General features: G+C 41.4%; 1 protein-coding gene across 6 annotated transcripts in view; it reads right to left on the reverse strand.

Moving 5' to 3' along the window:
- LOC121571171 (serine/threonine-protein phosphatase 2B catalytic subunit alpha isoform) overlaps window positions 1-19,562 on the reverse strand; it is a 147,844-nt gene extending 128,282 nt beyond the window's left edge. For 4 of the 6 annotated variants that reach the window (XM_041882512.2, XM_041882511.2, XM_041882510.2 and 1 more), the window contains exon 1: window positions 19,281-19,562. In XM_041882512.2, the coding sequence (XP_041738446.1) occupies window positions 19,281-19,341 (61 nt within the window). In that variant the 5' untranslated portion in view covers window positions 19,342-19,562. The remainder of the gene's footprint in view (window positions 1-19,280) is intronic. The other 2 variants (XM_041882514.2, XM_041882513.2) reach the window with 1 other exon arrangement.
- Window positions 19,563-19,923: the final 361 nt, after the last annotated feature.

Here is a 19,923-nt window from a genome sequence, read left to right on the forward strand (position 1 = left end):
GAACTTGTTATCAGTATAAAAGACACCTGTCCACAACCTCAAACAGTCACACTCCAAACTCCACTATGGCCAAGACCAAAGAGATGTCAAAGGACACCAGACACAAAATTGTAGACCTGCACCAGGCTGGGAAGACTGAATCTGCAATAGGTAAGCAGCTTGGTTTGAAGAAATCAACTGTGGGAGCAATTATTAGGAAATGGAAGACATACAAGACCACTGATAATCTCCCTCGATCTGGGGCTCCACGCAAGATCTCACCCCGTGGGGTCAAAATGATCACAAGAACGGTGAGCAAAAATCCCAGAACCATACGGGGGGACCTAGTGAATGACCTGCAGAGAGCTGGGACCAAAGTAACAAAGCCTACCATCAGTAACACACTACGCCGCCAGGCACTCAAATCCTGCAGTGCCAGATGTGTCCCCCTGCTTAAGCCAGTACATGTCCAGGCCCGTCTGAAGTTTGCTAGAGTGCATTTGGATGATCCAGAAGAGGATTGGGAGAATGTCATATGGTCAGATGAAACCAAAATATAACTTTTTGGTAAAAACTCAACTCGTCGTGTTTGGAGGACAAAGAATGCTGAGTTGCATCCAAAGAACACCATACCTACTGTGAAGCATGGGGGTGGAAACATCATGCTTTGGGGCTGTTTTTCTGCAAAGGGACCAGGACGACTGATCCGTGTAAAGGACAGAATGAATGGGGCCATGTATCGTGAGATTTTGAGTGAAAACCTCCTTCCATCAGCAAGGGCATTGAAGATGAAACGTGGCTGGGTCTTTCAGCATGACAATGATCCCAAACACACCGCCCGGGCAACGAAGGAGTAGCTTCGTAAGAAGCATTTCAAGGTCCTGGAGTGGCCTAGCCAGTCTCCAGATCTCAAACCCATAGAAAATATTTGGAGGGAGTTGAAAGTCTGTGTTGCCCAGCGACAGCCCCAAAACATCACTGCTCTAGAGGAGATCTGCATGGAGGAATGGGCCAAAATACCAGCAACAGTGTGTGAAAACCTTGTGAAGACTTACAGAAAACGTTTGACCTGTGTCATTGCCAACAAAAGGTATATAACAAAGTATTGAGAAACTTTTGTTATTGACCAAATACTTATTTTCCACCATAATTTGCAAATAAATTCATAAAAAATCCTACAATGTGATTTTCTGGATTTTTTTTTCTCATTTTGTCTGTCATAGTTGACGTGTACCTATGATGAAAATTACAGGCCTCTCTCATCTTTTTAAGTGGGAGAACTTGCACAATTGGTGGCTGACTAAATACTTTTTTTCCCCACTGTATATATATATATATATATATATATTTTTCCTTCTTTATTATTTTCCCCTAACCCTACCACCCCTCCCCTAATTGTATTACACTAGTAGACAACAATACTTAGGCTTCTACTTCCAGCTTATACATACATTCATACTATATACATTTTATGGACAGTATATTTTGCAACCTGTATGGCACAGCTGTCAATTTTCTGGTCCTTAAACGAAACTGGTTTACTTTTTTATTTATCACAATTTTCTTTAGCCAATTCTGGTCTTTAATGCAGGGCCGACAGACAAGTTTCTTACCTTTTCCCCTTTCCACTTACCTCCATGTTTGCGGTAATGCTGCAATCAGTTGGTTGTAATTTTGGATAGAGCAGACATTTCCATATATTTTTGTTAACTTCATATGTGACATAACTCCACCAGTCCTATTTATAATATAATTTACAAAGATTATACTTTTTCTTTTATTAGTAGTATATTTGAGTTTAACCATAATATTTGTTCTGTCTTTACTGGAGGATTAAACTGAAATTGCAACCAGCTTTTTATTGCTTGTTTTAAATTATTTCATTTTCAAATAACCAAAAGTGAGAGGTTATAATCTGAATGAAGGGGAAAAGGCCATTCTTGAACATGGGGTGAGCCATTCTTAATAATCTGCTAGAGAACCAGTTCGGATTTAAGTATGGTTTTTGTATGACTGAAGCCTTTAGCGAGAGGTCCAATGCTTTAATATTTAATCATTTCTGCACTCTGAATTCATATTCATTATATAAATAGGCCTGTTTAATTTTGTCTGGCTTGCTGTTCCAAATAAAGTGGAATAGTTTTTGCTCATATAATTTAGAAAACAAGTCGTTAGGTGTAGTAAATAGGTAAACTGAGATATGACTAAATAATTAAATTAGTTTTTTTTTTTCCACAAATAGACAGGTGTTGTGCTTTGTAACCAAGATGGCTATCGGCAAGTTCGGCATGGTGGCAGCACTTTCACTTTATGTGTTTGTTTTAAACATCACTGGAAATAAATCGCATCTGCAATCGAAATGAAAGAATGGTAAATTCTCAGCAACTTCTCAGTCCTGCCAACACTTCTGATGGCATCCAGCACTTTGGATTTAGAAGGAATGTTATATACCAAACTTTCATTAGACCTTGGCACAAACCAAAACGATCATTCAAGGCCAGTATAAAACCTCAAATTAATGGTGGAGATCTTATAATAACTTTATGCTTTCTCTTATCGGGTGATCTCCATCAATGCCCTCGTCCTCAGTTTATCACGAACACCAAACAGTGTATGCACCCATGCACCTCCTGCGAACGTTGGGTTAAGAGTAACAGCAAAGCTCTGGTATGTCTGGAATGCGCGCTGTTGAAGCTAGCTATGGGCATGGGGTCAATGAAACGTACATTTGCTGTCGGTGTGCTGTACCCGTGGGGTGTGTGAGCATCGAAGGTGGAGTGAGACCGGAGGACTCACCTAGGACGGAGAGCGCACCATAGCGGCAGAGAGGCCACCAGAGGCAGTGCAGCAGGAGGGTGGCAGTGCAGCGGGAGGCAAGTTACAAGTGGACCGGGAATTCAGCGAGGCCTTTGGGAAGAAAGGTTTACATTGTTTGACTTAAACGTCCGAAGCCTACTACCAAAGATTGATGAGATACGCCTGTTGGTTCAAATCAGAGGTGGGTGTCTTATGTTTTACAGAGAAATGGTTGGATTCATCTGTTTGTGACAGGTAATTTCTCTGTTGTCAGGAAGGATCGGAATGGTGGGGGGATATGTGCCTTTGTAAGATCGGACATTGCTTATAACGTCAGATCGGATTTAAATCAATGATCGAGAGATTGTCTGGCTGGATATTTGCCTTCCCAAAACTAAGCCGATTTTGTTGGGCGTGTGTTACAGGCCGCCCAATCAGAATGCATTCTATGAAGGTCTTGAAATTGTGTTTTCAAACTGTAATGATTCCCTGGCGAAGGAAATCGTCTAAGGCAAAACCAATAAGTTGTGGCGTTCCGCAAGGGAGCGTGCTTGGGCCACTACTGTTTTTACTGTATACAGTGCATTCGGAAAGTATTCAGACCCTTTGACTTTCTCCACATTTTGTTACGTTACAGCCCTATTCTAAAAAATATTAAATAGATTTTTTCCCTCATTTTTACACACAATACCCTATAATGACAAAGTAAAAAAAGGTTTTAATTTTTTCTGCTTTTTATTTAAAATAAAAAAAACAGATATTACATTTACATATGTATTCAGACCCTTTACTCAGTACTTTGTTGAAGCACCTTTGGCAGCCATTACATCCTTGAGTGTTCTCTGGTATGATGCTACAAGCTTGGCACACCTGTATCTGGGGAGTTTGTCCCATTCTTCTCTGCAGATCCTCTCAAGCTCTGTCAGGTTGGATGGGGAGTGTCGCTGCACAGCTATTTTCAGGTCTCTCCAGAGATGTTCGATCAGGTTCAAGTCCGGGCTCTGGCTGAGCCACTCAAGGACGTGTCCTGAAGCCACTCCTGCGCTGTCTTGGCTGTGTGCTTAGGGTCATTGTCCTGTTGGAAGGTGAACCTTCGCCCCAGTCCTGAGCACTCTAGAGCAGGTTTTCATCAAGGATCTCTCTGTACTTTGCTCCATTCATCTTTGCCTCGATCCTCACTAGTCTCCCAGGCCCTGCTGCTGAAAAACATCCCCTCAGCATGATGCTTCCAACACCATACTTCACCGTATGGAGGGTGCCAGGTTTCCTCCAGAAGTGACGCTTGGCATTCAGGCCAAAGAGTTCAATCTGGGTTTCATCAGACCATTGAATCTTTTGGCAAACTCCAAGCGGGCTGTCATGTGCCTTTTATTGAGGAGTGGTACCATGATAATTGAGTGTCCTTATAGCTATACCATGATATTTGCACTGTTAAGCATACTGTAGCTGCGACTAAGTAAACCTCTAATTGTCCTCCAATATTCCACCCGCTAAAACTTCCCCCCATCCCAGGTTGGGTTGTCATCCCAGTGACTGGCTAACCATCCCTGTACACATGGATCCTAGGGCCTTTAAGAGATGGGGGCCCATCCTTTAAAAATGGATCCGCAGCCAACATCATTTTGAATGCCTTCGCCTCGGTTGTACTGCATGTAGTTATAAAAAAATATATACACATATAAATAAATAAATCTTGCATACCTTAAGTTATTCCCACAATTGATGAATAATATGCGTAATAATATAAGCACTTCTACAAAGGATTGTTACCTATAACAAGGGATGGCAGTAGGAATTCTACATTTTATCAACAAATGTGGGATGCATACACTCACTCACCCCACCCTTCCCAAACAAACACCTCTGCCCCTCTTTCCCCTTCCACCCATAGATCAAACTACACCCTAGTTTCGGGCTTTGGGTACTTTTGTGTTCCAGTTCCTTGTATTTGGGGATTTATTATTTCATGAATTGTCCTATCTTATATTCATTTATAAATACTGTACATAAAAAAATGTGAATACAAATTATTTTACAACATTCCATAACTTGAATTGTATAATGTCTTTATAGTTTCTTTATTAATTGTTGTATTATTTTATTATTTCCGTAAAAAATATATTACAATCCCTAACATTAATACTGTTGGATGTTCCATTTTATTTAGAATAGCCATGGAGTCTCGGAACAGTTGGTTATCAATGTATAGCTTGTCGACTATGAGAGTTACACGTCTCCCTTTAGTCTATTGTACTGGGCCGTACGCACTACCCTCTGTAGTGCCTTGCGGTCGGAGGTCAAGCAGTTGCCATACCAGGCGGTGATGCAACCAGTCAGGATGCTCTCGATGGTGCAGCTGTATAACTTTTTGAGGATCTGAGGACCCATGACAAATCTTTTAAGTCTCCTGAGGGGGAATAGGCTTTGTCGTGCCCTCTTCACGACTGTCTTGGTGTGTTTGGACCATGATAGTTCGTTGGTGATGTGGACACCAAGGAACTTGAAGCTCTCAACCTGTTCCACTACAATACACGCGCAAGCTCCAAATATCTAACGGTTGCCCCAGCGGGAGTTATTTTTTTATGCGCGAGATGTCAGAATGCACTCACTGTTCCAAAATGTGATTGTTACGCAACAGGACAGTTAACCCATGCTGCACTCAAACCAAGACATGCTGCCTGCTAATTATCTATAGGCTGTTTCAACTTGTCAATTTCTAATATTTTTTTAACACGTTTTATTTTCTAACAACAGTTTGAATTGAGGTGTGTTCCGCCTCCTCATTAATTCACATAAGAAGTAGCCCATTTCACTGTTGCGGACAATTTATGTTTGAGGCTTTACTGAGCCAGACAAACCTCTCTCTTCGAGGAAAGCCCAAGCACTTCAAGTGTTTCCCCAGATCAAGTATGCAGACATTTGCGCAGTCTTGCACAAACTTTTTCCCCCTGGCACATTTTCTGGCTGGCGCTCGCATTGCCTTCATTGTCGTTTTCCTTACAAATAATAATTTTAGACATGTGTGCGTTCCTATCAAAGTAAGTGCCTTATTTTCTGTATATCGTGTTGTCGTTTCAAATCAAATCGTATTTGTCATATGCGCCGAATACAACAGGTATAGACCTTACAGTAAAATGCTTACTTACAAGACCTAACCAACAATGCAGTTTTAATAAGTGTTAAGTAAACAATAGATAAGTAAAAATTAAAAGCAGTAAAATAACAGTAGCGAGGCTATTTACAGGGGGTACCGGTACAGAGTCAATGTGCGGGGGCACCGGTTAGTCGAGGTAATTGTGGTAATATGTACATGTAGGAATAGTTAAAGTGACTATGCATAGATAGTAAACAGAGAGTAGCAGCAGCGTAAAAGAGGGGGTGGGGGACACAATGCAAATAGTCCAGGTGGCCATTTGATTACCTGTTCAGGAGTCTTATGGCTTGGGGGTAGAAGCTGTTAAGTAGCCTTTTGGACCTAGACTTGGCGCTCCAGTACCGCTTGCCGTGCGGTAGCAGAGAGAACAGTCTATGTAGCATACCATATGTATGTATGGAACATAATGTATTTACTGTTTTATTCACATGTTTTCAAGTACTGGTGACAAATCACGCACTCTGATTCTCGCATAGATTGTAATGGACACATATGATGTGTGTAAAATACTTTTTTGAAGGTTGTAGTCATTATGATGAGCTAATGCTAAGCTATTTGCCAGAAAAGTGTGGCGCCATGTTTGTTGACATTATACGATGCATTCTGGGGGTCACATAAAACGTCTGTCAGACCAAAGATGTTATAACAAAATGAGGTGAAGGGATAGTTCACTCATCTTTCGAGGAAACTTCCAGAAGTGAATGAAGGGAAGTGAATGATGGTAGACGACACACCCCCTTCAACATGCATACTGCAAACAGACCAAACTCACCGTCTCCTCTTCTTATCTTTAGTTGACGCAAAAAAAAAAAAAAATGGCAGAACGCACACAAAACCCATCGTCGGATTACTTTACATTTTTTGAAAGTGTTTTACTCAATTATTTCGATCAATGGTGAGCTCCCCCGTGATGTGATGAATTGTAAATAGTAATTGCTATTAGCTAATTCATATTATGGTTTCTGTCAGCCGAGAGTTAGCTAAATATGATCGCTTGTATTACATCAATCTTTCCTTAGCGCTACGACAAATGTAGCCTACATTTTCCGGTTTGGAAGATTGTGTTATGCTGTCGCTACTTCTGTGAATGTCTGAACATTGCATCCAAAAATTAACTGGTCACTATCAGGGCATAATGTTGTAAGGACTGTGTTTGTGCTAAATGTTTCTGTGAAAAAACAGTGCGGCCAAGGCAAACGCTGACTGTCAATCGAAACTGGACATTCTACATAAGCGTTCTAATCACACCGGTTTGAGCGTACGCTGCATGGACCACTGTAGAATGATCAAACCCGTGTGTTGGTATGTGTCAAAGGGTTAAAGCCGGCAAGTCTTTTGCCCAGACTTTTAACCATTAGGGGGGCTCGCTTGAAACCCTCCCGGCTCCAATAAGACTTCGGTCCATTGGGTTAGCCTCTGCCCTCCCCCCTCCGTGTGTGTGCCCGCTGTGTAGTTACACTTGTGGTAGACATCCCATTGATTGCTCTAGAGGGGGCTCTAATGACATGCAACAGTCTCTGTTCCAAACGGACTGCTGCCGTTAGCCAAATAAAGAGAGTGCATGACACCCTGCCAGCCACAGTAACAGGAGACATGTGCGTTTAATATCAAAAGAGGACAGCGACTTCACCACATCAAGCATAGTGCCTACAGTTCAAGGAAAGGGAGATAACTGCTCTTGGGTATGACAAGCAAGGCAAGCAACCTGAGCATAAAAGTAGGGCTTTCTCAATATCACTCCATGGTGTTTAGTGGTAGAATAGAGTTATCGATAAAAGTATAAATATTATCAGCAAGAAAACCTCAGTGATGAATCTGTGTTCAAGAACAGTCATGATACAGAAGACTGGCTGAGAGGTAGGAATTTCAGAGACAACTTTGCAGGACTCACTTTTCTATCTAGATCTAAAACGCTGAAGTGTAATGTTTTAACAAAAAAACTGCATTAACTAACCCCACTAACCTAAATTATTAAGTTGTCTAAACTTGCATATTACAATAAATGTAAGTTATCTTTTTAAGTTTAAACAACTAACATGTGTATGGTGTAGACTGGATTCTATTTGTATTGGTGTAGCTATGTATGATACAGTGCCTTGCAAAATTATTCATCCCTTGGCATTTTTCCTATTTTGTTGCATTACAACCTGTAATTTAAATTGATTTTTATTTGGATTTCATGTAATGGACATACACAAAATAGTCCGAGTTGGTGAAGTGAAATGAAAAAAATAACTTTTTTCAAAGAAATCTACAAAATAATTAACGGAAAAGTGGTGTGTGCATATGTATTCACCCCCTTTGCTATGAAGCCCCTAAATAAGATCTGGTGCAACCAATTACCTTCAGAAGTCACATGATTAGTAAAATAAAGTCCACCTGTGTGCAATCTAAGTGACACATGATCTCAGTATATATATATATATATATATACAGTGGGGAGATACAATGCCGAGGGTGATTGCAATAAAATGCTAATTAAATACAATGTGATTTTCTGGATGTTTGTTTTAGATTCCGTCTCTCACAGTTGAAGTGTACCTATGATAATAATTACAGACCTCTACATGCTTTGTAGGTAGGAAAACCTGCAAAATCGGCAGTGTATCAAATACTTGTTCTCCCCACTGTATATATATATACATACACACATACACACACACCTGTTCTGAAAGGCCCCAGAGTTTGCAACACCACTAAGCAAGGGGCAACACCAAGCAAGTGGCACCATGAAGACCAAGGAGCTCTCCAAACAGGTCAGGGACAAAGTTGTGGAGAAGTACAGATCAAGGTTGGGTTATAAAAAAATATTCAAAACTTTGAACATCCCACGGAGCACCATTAAATCCATTATTAAAAAATGGAAAGAATATGGCACCATAACAAACCTGCCAAGAGAGGGCCGCCCACCAAATCTCACAGACCAGGCAAGGAGGGCATTAATCATAGAGGCAACAAAGAGACCAAAGATAACCCTGAAGGAGCTGCAAAGCTCCACAGCGGAGATTGGAGTATCTGTCCATAGGACCACTTTAAGCCGTACACTCCACAGAAATGGCCTTTACGGAAAAGTGGCCAGAAACTCCCCAAACATATGGAAGAAGGTATTCTGGTCAGATGAGACTAAAATTGAGCTTTTTGGCCATCAAGGAAAACGCTATGTCTGGCGCAAACCCAACACCTCTCATCACCCCGAGAACACCATCCCCACAGTGAAGCATGGTGGTGGCAGCATCATGCTGTGGGGATGTTTTTACATCAGCAGGGACTGGGAAACTGGTCAGAATTGAAGGAATGATGGATGGCGCTAAATACAGGGAAATTCTTGAGGGAAACCTGTTTCAGTCTTCCAGAGATTTGAGACTGGGAAGGAGGTTCACCTTCCAGCAGGACAAATGACCCTAAGCATACTGCTAAAGCAACACTCGAGTGGTTTAAGGGGAAACATTTAAATGTCTTGGAATGGCCTAGTCAAAGCCCAGACCTCAATCCAATTGTGGTATGACTTAAAGATTGCTGTACACCAGCGGAACCCATCCAACCTGAAGGAGCTGGGGCAGTTTCTCCTTGAAGAATGGGCAAAAATCCCAGTGGCTAGATGTGCCAAGCTTATAGAGGCATACCCCAAGAGACTTGCAGTTGTAATTGCTGCAAAAGGTGGCCCTACAAAGTATTGCCTTTTGGGAGGGGGGCGAATAGTTATGCACGCTCAAGTTCAGTTTTTTTGTCTTATTTCTTGTTTGTTTCAGCATCTTAAAAGTGGTAGGCATGTTGTGTAAATCAAATGATACAAACCCCCCAAAAACTAAATTTTAATTCCAGGTTGTAAGGCAACAAAATAGGAAAAATGCCAAGGCGGGTGACTACTTTCGCAAGCCACTGTATTCCTTAATGTGGAGTTTGACTGAGTAGAGTTTGCCAGCTCAGGAACAAGAAAAAGTATTTTGAGGTAAGAAGGCACCCATGACATTTACATTAAGAGGAGAACACAGGGCCTGGTGCCTTCCTTAGAAATTTGAATCACACGGCATGAGGTGCCAAGTCAATCAAGATCCCCCTGCCCTCTGTTTTTAAGCATTACTGAATAACAGGTGGCCTCGTATAAAAAAAAGTATGTGATCAATTGAAATTCAAAAGCCATTGACTTGCACAGGGGGAAAAAAGTATCCACTGAACTACAAGCTTAGCTATCGACAATCCAAAATGCTATGCTAGCTAGGTAAACTGTTTTGCTTTGGGTTGCTGTTTCCAGATCTACGCTATGCTAGCTACATTTGTTTGCCTGAATTAGCAAGAGCACAGGCTAATTACATCCCCTGAGCAGATCTGCCTTTATCCCTTTATATGGAGCTTAATCTGGCCAAATCCATCGCTTTGCTGTGTCCTAAATCCACGACAGAGACTAATTCCTCTGTAATCTAATGAGCGACCAAGGTGCAGTAGTCGCTCAAGGTTCACAACGGTAGTGACACAGTGTGTGTCAGAACATCATGGACATTTTGGGACATCCCCTAAAAACCAATGTCATACAATTCCAGAATGTATTAATACAGTACAACATGGAGAGGTTATGTCATTGCAGTTTCATGACAAGTCATTCAGACAGTCAACAGCTGTAAAAAAAGGCCCGGCTCTGATCTCAGCTCTGATAATGTCTCCTACCTTCAACACGTCCTTGTCCAACCCCATTTAACCGAAGTCATCGGTCTTATACACCATAGGAATTCTGGCCGGGGTCCTATCCGCATGCCAAAGGGACACTGTGAGGACCAAGGGACACACAGGTAGGTGTCTTTGACTTGTTAAGTCGTTACTTCGAGACACTCAAATCTCGTGTCGGGCATCCATCCATGATGAATTGAACAAATGTCGAGCAACACTTAAGCTTGAAATCGAGTTGATTCTGACTCAACTGACAAAGTAAAGAGAGAACAGGTTTGGTAGCCAGTTTAATTAATACAATCTGTCAGCATATGCCTTCTTCCATCTCTATTTGTTCAGCATGCTCCTCTGTCCTTTAACCACCCAGTAACTGTTGACACTCATGCGTTTACCCTCTCTTTTCATTGGGGTTACACTTAAAAGAGAGACACTAAAGTGTTCCAATCAATAACTGAAGACAGACAATGGAGTACAGCAGCCAAAGACAACTAGCCAGCAGGCAATATGTGTCATCTAAGAAGCTATGGCAACAAGCAGCTCTTCGGACCAAAACAGAGATTTTTACTTTTTACAGGTGGAACCATGGTTCATTTCATGGAGCAGTGCAGCTCTGTCAACAAAAACAGTCTCTGGGTCTGCAGACACTGCCAAGAGAGTGAGAGAGAGCACACATGGTTAATTCTCTGTGAGTAATAACAACACGATCGCTCGCAAACAGGCCTGCTCCGGGGCATAACACTTGTCTTTATGCCCGTGAATAGCTCATTGACTAGCTCACTAACTGTGGCTGGCTGCTTTGCACTCTCAAGGCTCGACCAAGACGAGCTCCGCTTGTCTGACCTTTATTTCCCAGGGTGCACCATTCCCAAAATCCTACTGCAAGAGAGTATAGTGCGTTGTGCATGGCAGAAATAGATCGAGCAAAAGGGTGCATGTATGTTAGACTTAGAGAGAAAGGATTTGTAGGGCCAAAGAAATTGGAATGTATGTGTGTGTATTCATGTGTTTGAGCGTGCATGTGTTAGAGACAGGAAGGCCATAGAAGAATGTATACTGAACAAAAATATAAACGCAACACATAAAGTATTGGTTCCATGTTTCATGAGCTGAAATAAAAGATCCCAGAACTTTTCCGGACGCACAAAAAGCTTATTTCTCTAAGAATGTTAGCACAAATTTGTTTACATCCTGGTTAGTGAGCATTTCTCCTTTGCCAAGATAATCCATCCACCTGACAGGTGTGGCATATCAAGAAGCTGATTAAACAGCATGATCATTACACAAGTGCACCTTGTGCTGTGGACAATAAAAGGCCACTCTAAAATGACCAGTTGTCACGCAACACAATGCCACAGATGTCTCAAGTTTTGAGGGAGCGTTCAATTGGCATGCTGACTGCAGGAATGTCCACCAGAGCTGTTGCCAGATAATTGAATGTTCATTTCTCTACCATAAGCCACCTCCGTCATTTTAGAGAATTTGGCAGTATGTCCAACCGGCCTCCCAACTACAGACCACGTGTAACCACGCCAGCCCAGGACCTCCACATCTGGCTTCTTCACCTGCGGGATGGTCTGAGACGAGCCACCCGGACAGCTGTGGGTTTGCACAACCAAAGAATTTCTGCACAAACTGTCAGAAACCATCTCAGGGAAGCTCATCTGCGTGCTCGTTGTCCTTACCAGGGTCTTTACCTGACTGCAGTTCGGTGTCGTAACCAACTTCAGTGGGCAAATGCTCACCTTTGATAGCCACTGGCACGCTGGAGAAGTGTGCTCTTCATGGATGAAACCCGGTTTCAACTGTACCGGTCTGATGGCAGACAGCGTGTATGGCTTCGTGTGGGTGAGTGGTTTGCTGATGTCAATGTTGTGAACAGAGTGCCCCATGGTGGTGGTGGGGTTATGGTATGGGTAGGCATAAGCTACGGACAATGAACACAATTGCATTTTATCGATGGCAACTTGAATGCACAGAGATACTGTGACGAGATCCTGAGGCCCGTTGTTGTGCCATTCATCCGCTGCCATCACCTCATGTTTCAGCATGATAATGCATGGCCCCATGTCGCAAGGATCTGTACACAATTCCTGGAAGCTGAAAATGTCCCAGTTCTTCCATGGCCTGCATACTCACCAGACATGTCACCCATTGAGCATGTTTGGGATGCTCTGGATCGACGTGTACGACAGCGTGTTCCAGTTCCTGCCAATACCCAGCAACTTCGCACACAATTGAAGAGGAGTGGGACAACATTCCACAGGCCACAATCAACAGCCTGATCATCTCTCTGCGAAGGAGATGTGTCGCGCTGCATGAGGCAAATCGTGGTCACACCAACTACTGACTGGTTTTCTGATCCAAGCCCCTAACTTTTTTTAAAAGTATCTGCGACCAACATATGCATATCTGTATTCCCAGTCATGTGAAATCCATAGATTAGGGGCTAATGAATGTATTTCAATTGACTGATTTCCTTATATGAACTGTAACTCAGTAAAATCGTTGACATTTTTAAGTTTATATTTTTGTTCAGTGTATTTAGTTTGTGTGAAAATAAAAAGACCTTACAACAAGCTGATAAGAAAAAGAGACACAAGGCTGGACATACTTTTCCAAAAGAATATTCATAGACGTTCTCTCACCTTGATGCTCACAAAGATTAAAGGAGACAATTATGGCAGCAGAAAAATACTTCACTTCAGAACTCTTAAGATTCTACAGGTTGCTGACGCTCACTGATACAAGGATGTCCACAAGAGTTCCGTTCGAAAAGAACCCCCAAAAGCTTTTTCCTTGGCAACTTTCATAACTTGAGGGGCCATGGAATGCACATAAAGAAAAACTCAGTGGAACTGGAAGGAAGTTGCAATTTTTTCCACTACTACGAAACCCACTCAATCCCAAACTTTCTGGCTCTCTCACAACCTGTGTCGTTTTCATTAGGCACCACATCGGAAAATGTACTGAAACAGAAAGGGAATACCTGGACTTGTCCAATAAGATTTTAGTTTTCCTAATGTTTTCCTAATTGTGCACTGACATCTCAGTTTGGTTACCATGGTTTATATCCAATCCATATATACTGAAAAAAAATTATAAACACAACATGTAAAGTGTTGGTCCTATGTTTCATGAGCTGAAATAAAAGATCCCAGAAATTGTCCATACGCACAAAAAGTTTATTTAGCTAAAATTGAGCACAAATGTGTTTACATCCCTGTTAGTGAGCATTTCTCCTTTGCCAAGATCATCCATCCATGTCACCAAGTACTAAGTCATGTTTTGCAGAGGGGTCAAATACTTATTTCCCTCATTAAAATGCAAATCAATTTATAACATTTTTGACATGCATTTTTCTGGATTTTTTTGTTGTTATTCTGTCTCTCACTGTTCAAATAAACCTACCATTAAAATTATAGACTGATCATGTCTTTGTCAGTGGGCAAACGTACAAAATCAGCAGGGGATCAAATACTTTTTCCCCTCACTGTAGCTAATCAAATGGCTACCAGCTGCTGCAACTGTCTATTATCTATCCTGTTGCCTAGTCACTTTAACCCTACCTATATGTACATACTGTAGCTACCTTAATTACCTCATACCGCTGCACATCGACTCGGTAATGTTTACTCATTATTGTTATTCACTATGTATTTATTCCTCGTGTCACTATTTAAATTATTTTATTACATGTATTATCTTTAACTCTGCATTGTTGAAAATGGACCCTTAAGTAAGCATTTTACTGTTCTACACCTGTTGTTTACAAAGCATGTGACAAATAACATTTTATTTGATTTAATTAATCAATCAAGTACAAAGGAGGAGCGAAAACCCGCAGACACTTGGCCCTCCGTGGAATGAGTTGGACACGTGGCATATTATATCCATCAGATATGCCTTCATTTACTTATCCGCATAACACCTGGTGATTATCCTATTAACCAGATTTAAAGATAAACCAATTAAAACGTGTGTATGGAGAGACACTGTAGGGCCTGCACGCACGCGCACACACACACACACACACAAAACCGCCCAACACACAGCAACCTGAAAGCAGGAGAAGGCCGGCGCTCTGGGCAGGTGATTACATAAAGCTGGAGTGAAGTATGTGGTGTTACCTAATGTTCTATTCTAAAAATGACAGCTATCTAGCTGGGATCAGTGGCCCTGGTGGTGGACCCCCACACGTCTTTAGCAAGGGGCCCTGGCCTCTACGAAAAAGTCAAACGTCAGATACTATCGATCCAAGTCAAAGGAAAGGCCCCTGCAAACACACAACTGATATTCACTTCATATTAATATGGTTGTCATCTTGCCATGCATGCTATTGAGCCGGAAGCAGCAGTCATGTAGCTATCTAGATCACAGGAGGTTGGTGGCACCTTAATTGGGGAGGACGGGCTCGTGGTGATGGCTGGAGCGGAATCGGTGGAATGGCATCAAATACATCAAACACATGGTTTGATGCCATTTCATTGACTCTGTTCCAGACATTATTATGAGCCGTTCTCCCCTCAGCAGCCTCCATTGGTCTAGATCTATAGCTCTTCCACAAACTGAAGTAGAATACTCGTCTTATAAGACAGACCTGGATATTTCGTTAAACTGAAACAGTCAGTTGCCTCCTCATCAGTTTTATACAGGCTTTGTTTTCAAAACAGGTGGAAATGAGTGATGCACATTTTATTGAAGGTGAACTGGGAGGATTAGCAACAGATGACTTCATACATTTTGCCTCCAGATATTTGGGGATGCTTTGTACACAATACAGTGATGATGTTGACACAGAGCTAAAATAATAACTACTCTGAGTCTGATATCATAAAAGCTGTTTGAGGATTTAAAAAAAAGGAATTCATGAAAAATAATGAAAAGTCTAAACTGTACTATTTCCATTTTATAGACATTTGTACATGCATGGTAGCATTCAACAACCTAACAGCATAATCAATATCACCGTTTGTTGTCAAGTTAAAATCATCCTCTTTACGATTTTCAGGACATGAATTGTGATTCTGTCTGATGTGGGTTGTGAGTAGGCTAACATTAGCATTCATGAGCTAATGGGATGTGTAGTACAATTGGACTTCCACGATTCTCAATTTCTCACTGAATCTTTTCAAAATCCATTTGGACCATGTAATCATATTCCCATTACTGAGCTTTAACCCATTATGTTGATACATAGGACACATCCCAAATGGCACCCTATTCCCTATATAGTGCATTACTTCTGAACAGAGCCGTATGGTCCATGGTCAAAAGTAGTGCACTATGAAGAGGAGAGGTTGCAATTCTGGAGTCAACTATAGGGACAGTCTCTTGAAAATATTTAACAAAACCACCCAATACCTTACCAGTCACCCATACAGGTCTCTCAACCTTCATTTCTTTAAATGAATGTGGATAATGAGCTAACATACAGTGAGGGAAAAAAGTATTTGTTCCCCTGCTGATTTTGTACGTTTGCCCACTGACAAAGAAATGATCAGTCTATAATTTTAATTGTAGGTTTATTTGAACAGTGAGAGACAGAACAACAACAAAAAAATCCAGAAAAACACATGTCAAAAATGTTATAAATTGATTTGCATTTTAATGAGGGAAATAAGTATTTGACCCCCTCTCAATCAGAAAGATTTCTGGCTCCCAGGTGTCTTTTATACAGGTAACGAGCTGAGATTAGGAGCACACTTAAAGGGAGTGCTCCTAATCTCAGCTTGTTACCTGTATAAAAGACACCTGTCCACAGAAGCAATCAATCAGATTCCAAACTGTCCACCATGGCCAAGACAAGAGCTCTCCAAGGATGTCAGGGACAAGATTGTAGACCTACACAAGGCTGGAATGGGCTACAAGACCATCGCCAAGCAGCTTGGTGAGAAGGTGACAACAGTTGGTGCGATTATTCGCAAATGGAAAAAAAAAATAATAACTGTCAATCTCCCTCGGCCTGAGGCTCCATGCAAGATCTCACCTCGTGGAGTTGCAATGATCATGAGAACGGTGAGGAATCAGCCCAGAACTACACAGGAGGATCTTGTCAATGATCTCAAGGCAGCTGGGACCATAGTCACCAAGAAAACAATTGGTAACACACTACACCGTGAAGGACTGAAATCCTGCAGCGCCCGCAAGGTCCCCCTGCTTAAGAAAGCACATATACAGACCCGTCTGAAGTTTGCCAATGAACATCTGAATGATTCAGAGGAGAACTGGGTGAAAGTGTTGGGGTTAGATGAGACCAAAATCGAGCTCTTTAGCATCAACTCAACTCGCCGTGTTTGGAGGAGGAGGAATGCTGCCTATGACCCCAAGAACACCATCCCCACCGTCAAACATGGAGGTGGAAACATTATGCTTTGGGGCTGTTTTTCTGCTAAGGGGACAGGACAACTTCACCGCATCAAAGGGACGATGGACGGGGCCAAGTACCGTCAAATCTTGGGTGAGAACCTCCTTCCTCAGCCAGGGCATTGAAAATGGGTCGTGGATGGGTATTCCAGCATGACAATGACCCAAAACACACGGCCAAGGCAACAAAGGAGTGGCTCAAGAAGAAGCACATTAAGGTCCTGGAGTGGCCTAGCCAGTCTCCAGACCTTAATCCCATAGAAAATCTGTGGAGGGAGCTGAAGGTTCGAGTTGCCAAACGTCAGCCTCGAAACCTTAATGACTTGGAGAAGATCTGCAAAGAGGAGTGGGACAAAATCCCTCCTGAGATGTGTGCAAACCTGGTGGCCAACTACAAGAAACGTCTGACCTCTGTGATTGCCAACTAGGGTTTTGCCACCAAGTACAAAGTCATGTTTTGCAGAGGGGTCAAATACTTATTTCCGTCATTAAAATGCAAATCAATTGATAACATTTTTGACATGCGTTTTTCTGGATTTTTGTTTTGTTATTCTGTCTCTCACTGTTCAAATAAACCTACCATTAAAATTATAGACTGATCATTTCTTTGTCAGTGGGCAAACATACAAAATCAGCAGGGGATCAAATACTTTTTTCCCTCACTGTATGTACATTGATCATGGTACGCTTACATGAAGACTGTGTAGTCAGTGGAGTGAGCAGGAAAGAGACATACAGAGTTGAGCTACGTAACATGGCAAGCAACTACTGATTGCAGAATTCTATATTCACTTTGGTATGAAAACAAAATCCATACCAGCTCATATACAGAGTCAAGGCTTTCCTGTGTCATGTCCTCTGGTCATAGTTTAATTATTAATCTCTTTACAATGTAGCATCAGTCATTATCGATTATAGAACTATGTCCGATTTGTTTTTATTATGACATTATGACCATGATGTCAAGAGAACAGAGATGTGTATGTGGTTGGTGATATTGCTATTTGCAAATCATTTCACCAGCATATCAGCATTTAAACTCCATTTATGATCCCAATCTGAATGCATAAACGGAGGTTGAACTCTGTCTATTGTTATAACACTGTTGCTGAGCTAGTAAACACACCCACAAAGTCATAAACCCCACCTATTTCTACAATTGATCTTCTTACAATCTGATTTTAAACAAAACCTTAACCACACTGCTAACCTTATGCCTAACCCTAAATCATGCATTTTTATGATATAGCCAATTTTGATTATTATCTAGTGGAAACCATGGAACCATGTGGTCATAGAGGAATTAAGTTATTTTCTTTTTTTAGAGCACACCTATAGGCCAACTAGTAGAAGATTCAGTGCATCAAGTTTAGTAGAATGCAGTTTGAGTACATACCAGCAATTACACACAAAAACAGGAAAACTGTTCTTAACAGATGCTTGTGTAAAAGACCATGATGCAGAATAGTAATATAGTGAGTAACTACAGAGAGCTGGTGTGTCAAATAAATGCAATGACATACCAAACATATGATGTCATTGCAAGAGACTACGGGAGTATCTTTGATAGCTAAAATGTGCAACAGTCGCCTTTATAGTAAAATGAAGATTCTGATGCAACTATTTACACAATGTGTGCAGAGAATAAGGGCAAACCTAACTTTTGAAATCAATAGTGATTTCATGTATAATAGAATAGAGGAAATGAGTCCTGATAGTCCTAGCCCCCATGAGGGTTCTAGAGCCCTACAGTATCATGGGGCTAGACAAAAACAGACATGTTTATTACTAGAATAAAACACACCATGTCACACTGTTATTTATGCGCTCCTAATTCAACCAAAATAGGGGGGGGGGGGGACTTCTAACTTTTAACCAGGGCATAATAGTTGTGCAATAGCCTACATGCTCGTTTATGTTTCAAAATAGAATACAGAAGAGATGTGTGTGGCTACAAATAACATATTTTATGGTAATAGAAAATCTATATATATTATTGTATGTGCAGATGATAAACAATAGGACCATATCCAACAAGCACGTTGCGAGACATGGACATTAACCCAAACCTTGAATGCCTACAACTCTTGTAATAGCACCCTTACTTCCTACTTTTCCTGATTGCTTAGCCGGTGTCATATCTCACGGCTAACACCCTTTTTCTGCATAACCAGTTTTCCAATTGAGCAGACCATTAGGGTGCAATCAGACCAGGAATGTGTTGAGGGAGACACATTCGTCTATGGCAGCAGTGTGACTTCATTACCCCCCCAAAAAAGCACCGCAACAACAGTTTATGATCAACAGCAATTAATTTTACACTTACATTTTACTACCCTGTCCGTCGTAGATAACTTCGGATCATCATTCGGCTTGTTTTCGGACATTTCCAGGATGATATAGATTCAAATATATTTGAACTGTGCGTGAAAAAGATCCGATGTTGTCCTTTCCCAACAACTCAACTCTATCCAAATGGGAGATCGCAGTGATCTCACTTGCTCCTATCACTCGCCCAAAAATACTTGCAACAAGGTTACAAATTTCACCACCCCTAAACTGTAGGTCCGTGTGATTTCTGTATCAAGTTCTTTCTCCCAGCGCTGTGCGCGCAACCTAGCCTGCAGTTGGTAAGATACGCCCCCCCATATATGTGGTCTTCAATTGGTGCCAGAGACCTATTCCTCTTTACTGACGGCCTAATTTTGTTTTAATCTGTGTATGTCTACCATTTTTTAAATTTAGATGACATTCGTAAGTATCAACAATATGAATATTAGGCTATATTTGCAGTACTGTGTGTTGCAACAAATCAGTTCCCTCTCCTGTATCTTGCAACATCAATCGCGTGTGTGTAGCGTTGGCCTGCAACTACCATTTCTGCTTCTTCTCAGACAGTATCTAAACTTCACTCAATCTCTCTCGAAGGGTTTAGAGTTGTCATCATGCAAAATGTCATGCAATTTAGA

This window comes from Coregonus clupeaformis, chromosome 8, assembly GCF_020615455.1.
Source record: "Coregonus clupeaformis isolate EN_2021a chromosome 8, ASM2061545v1, whole genome shotgun sequence".
NCBI classification, from domain to species: Eukaryota; Metazoa; Chordata; class Actinopteri; order Salmoniformes; family Salmonidae; genus Coregonus; species Coregonus clupeaformis.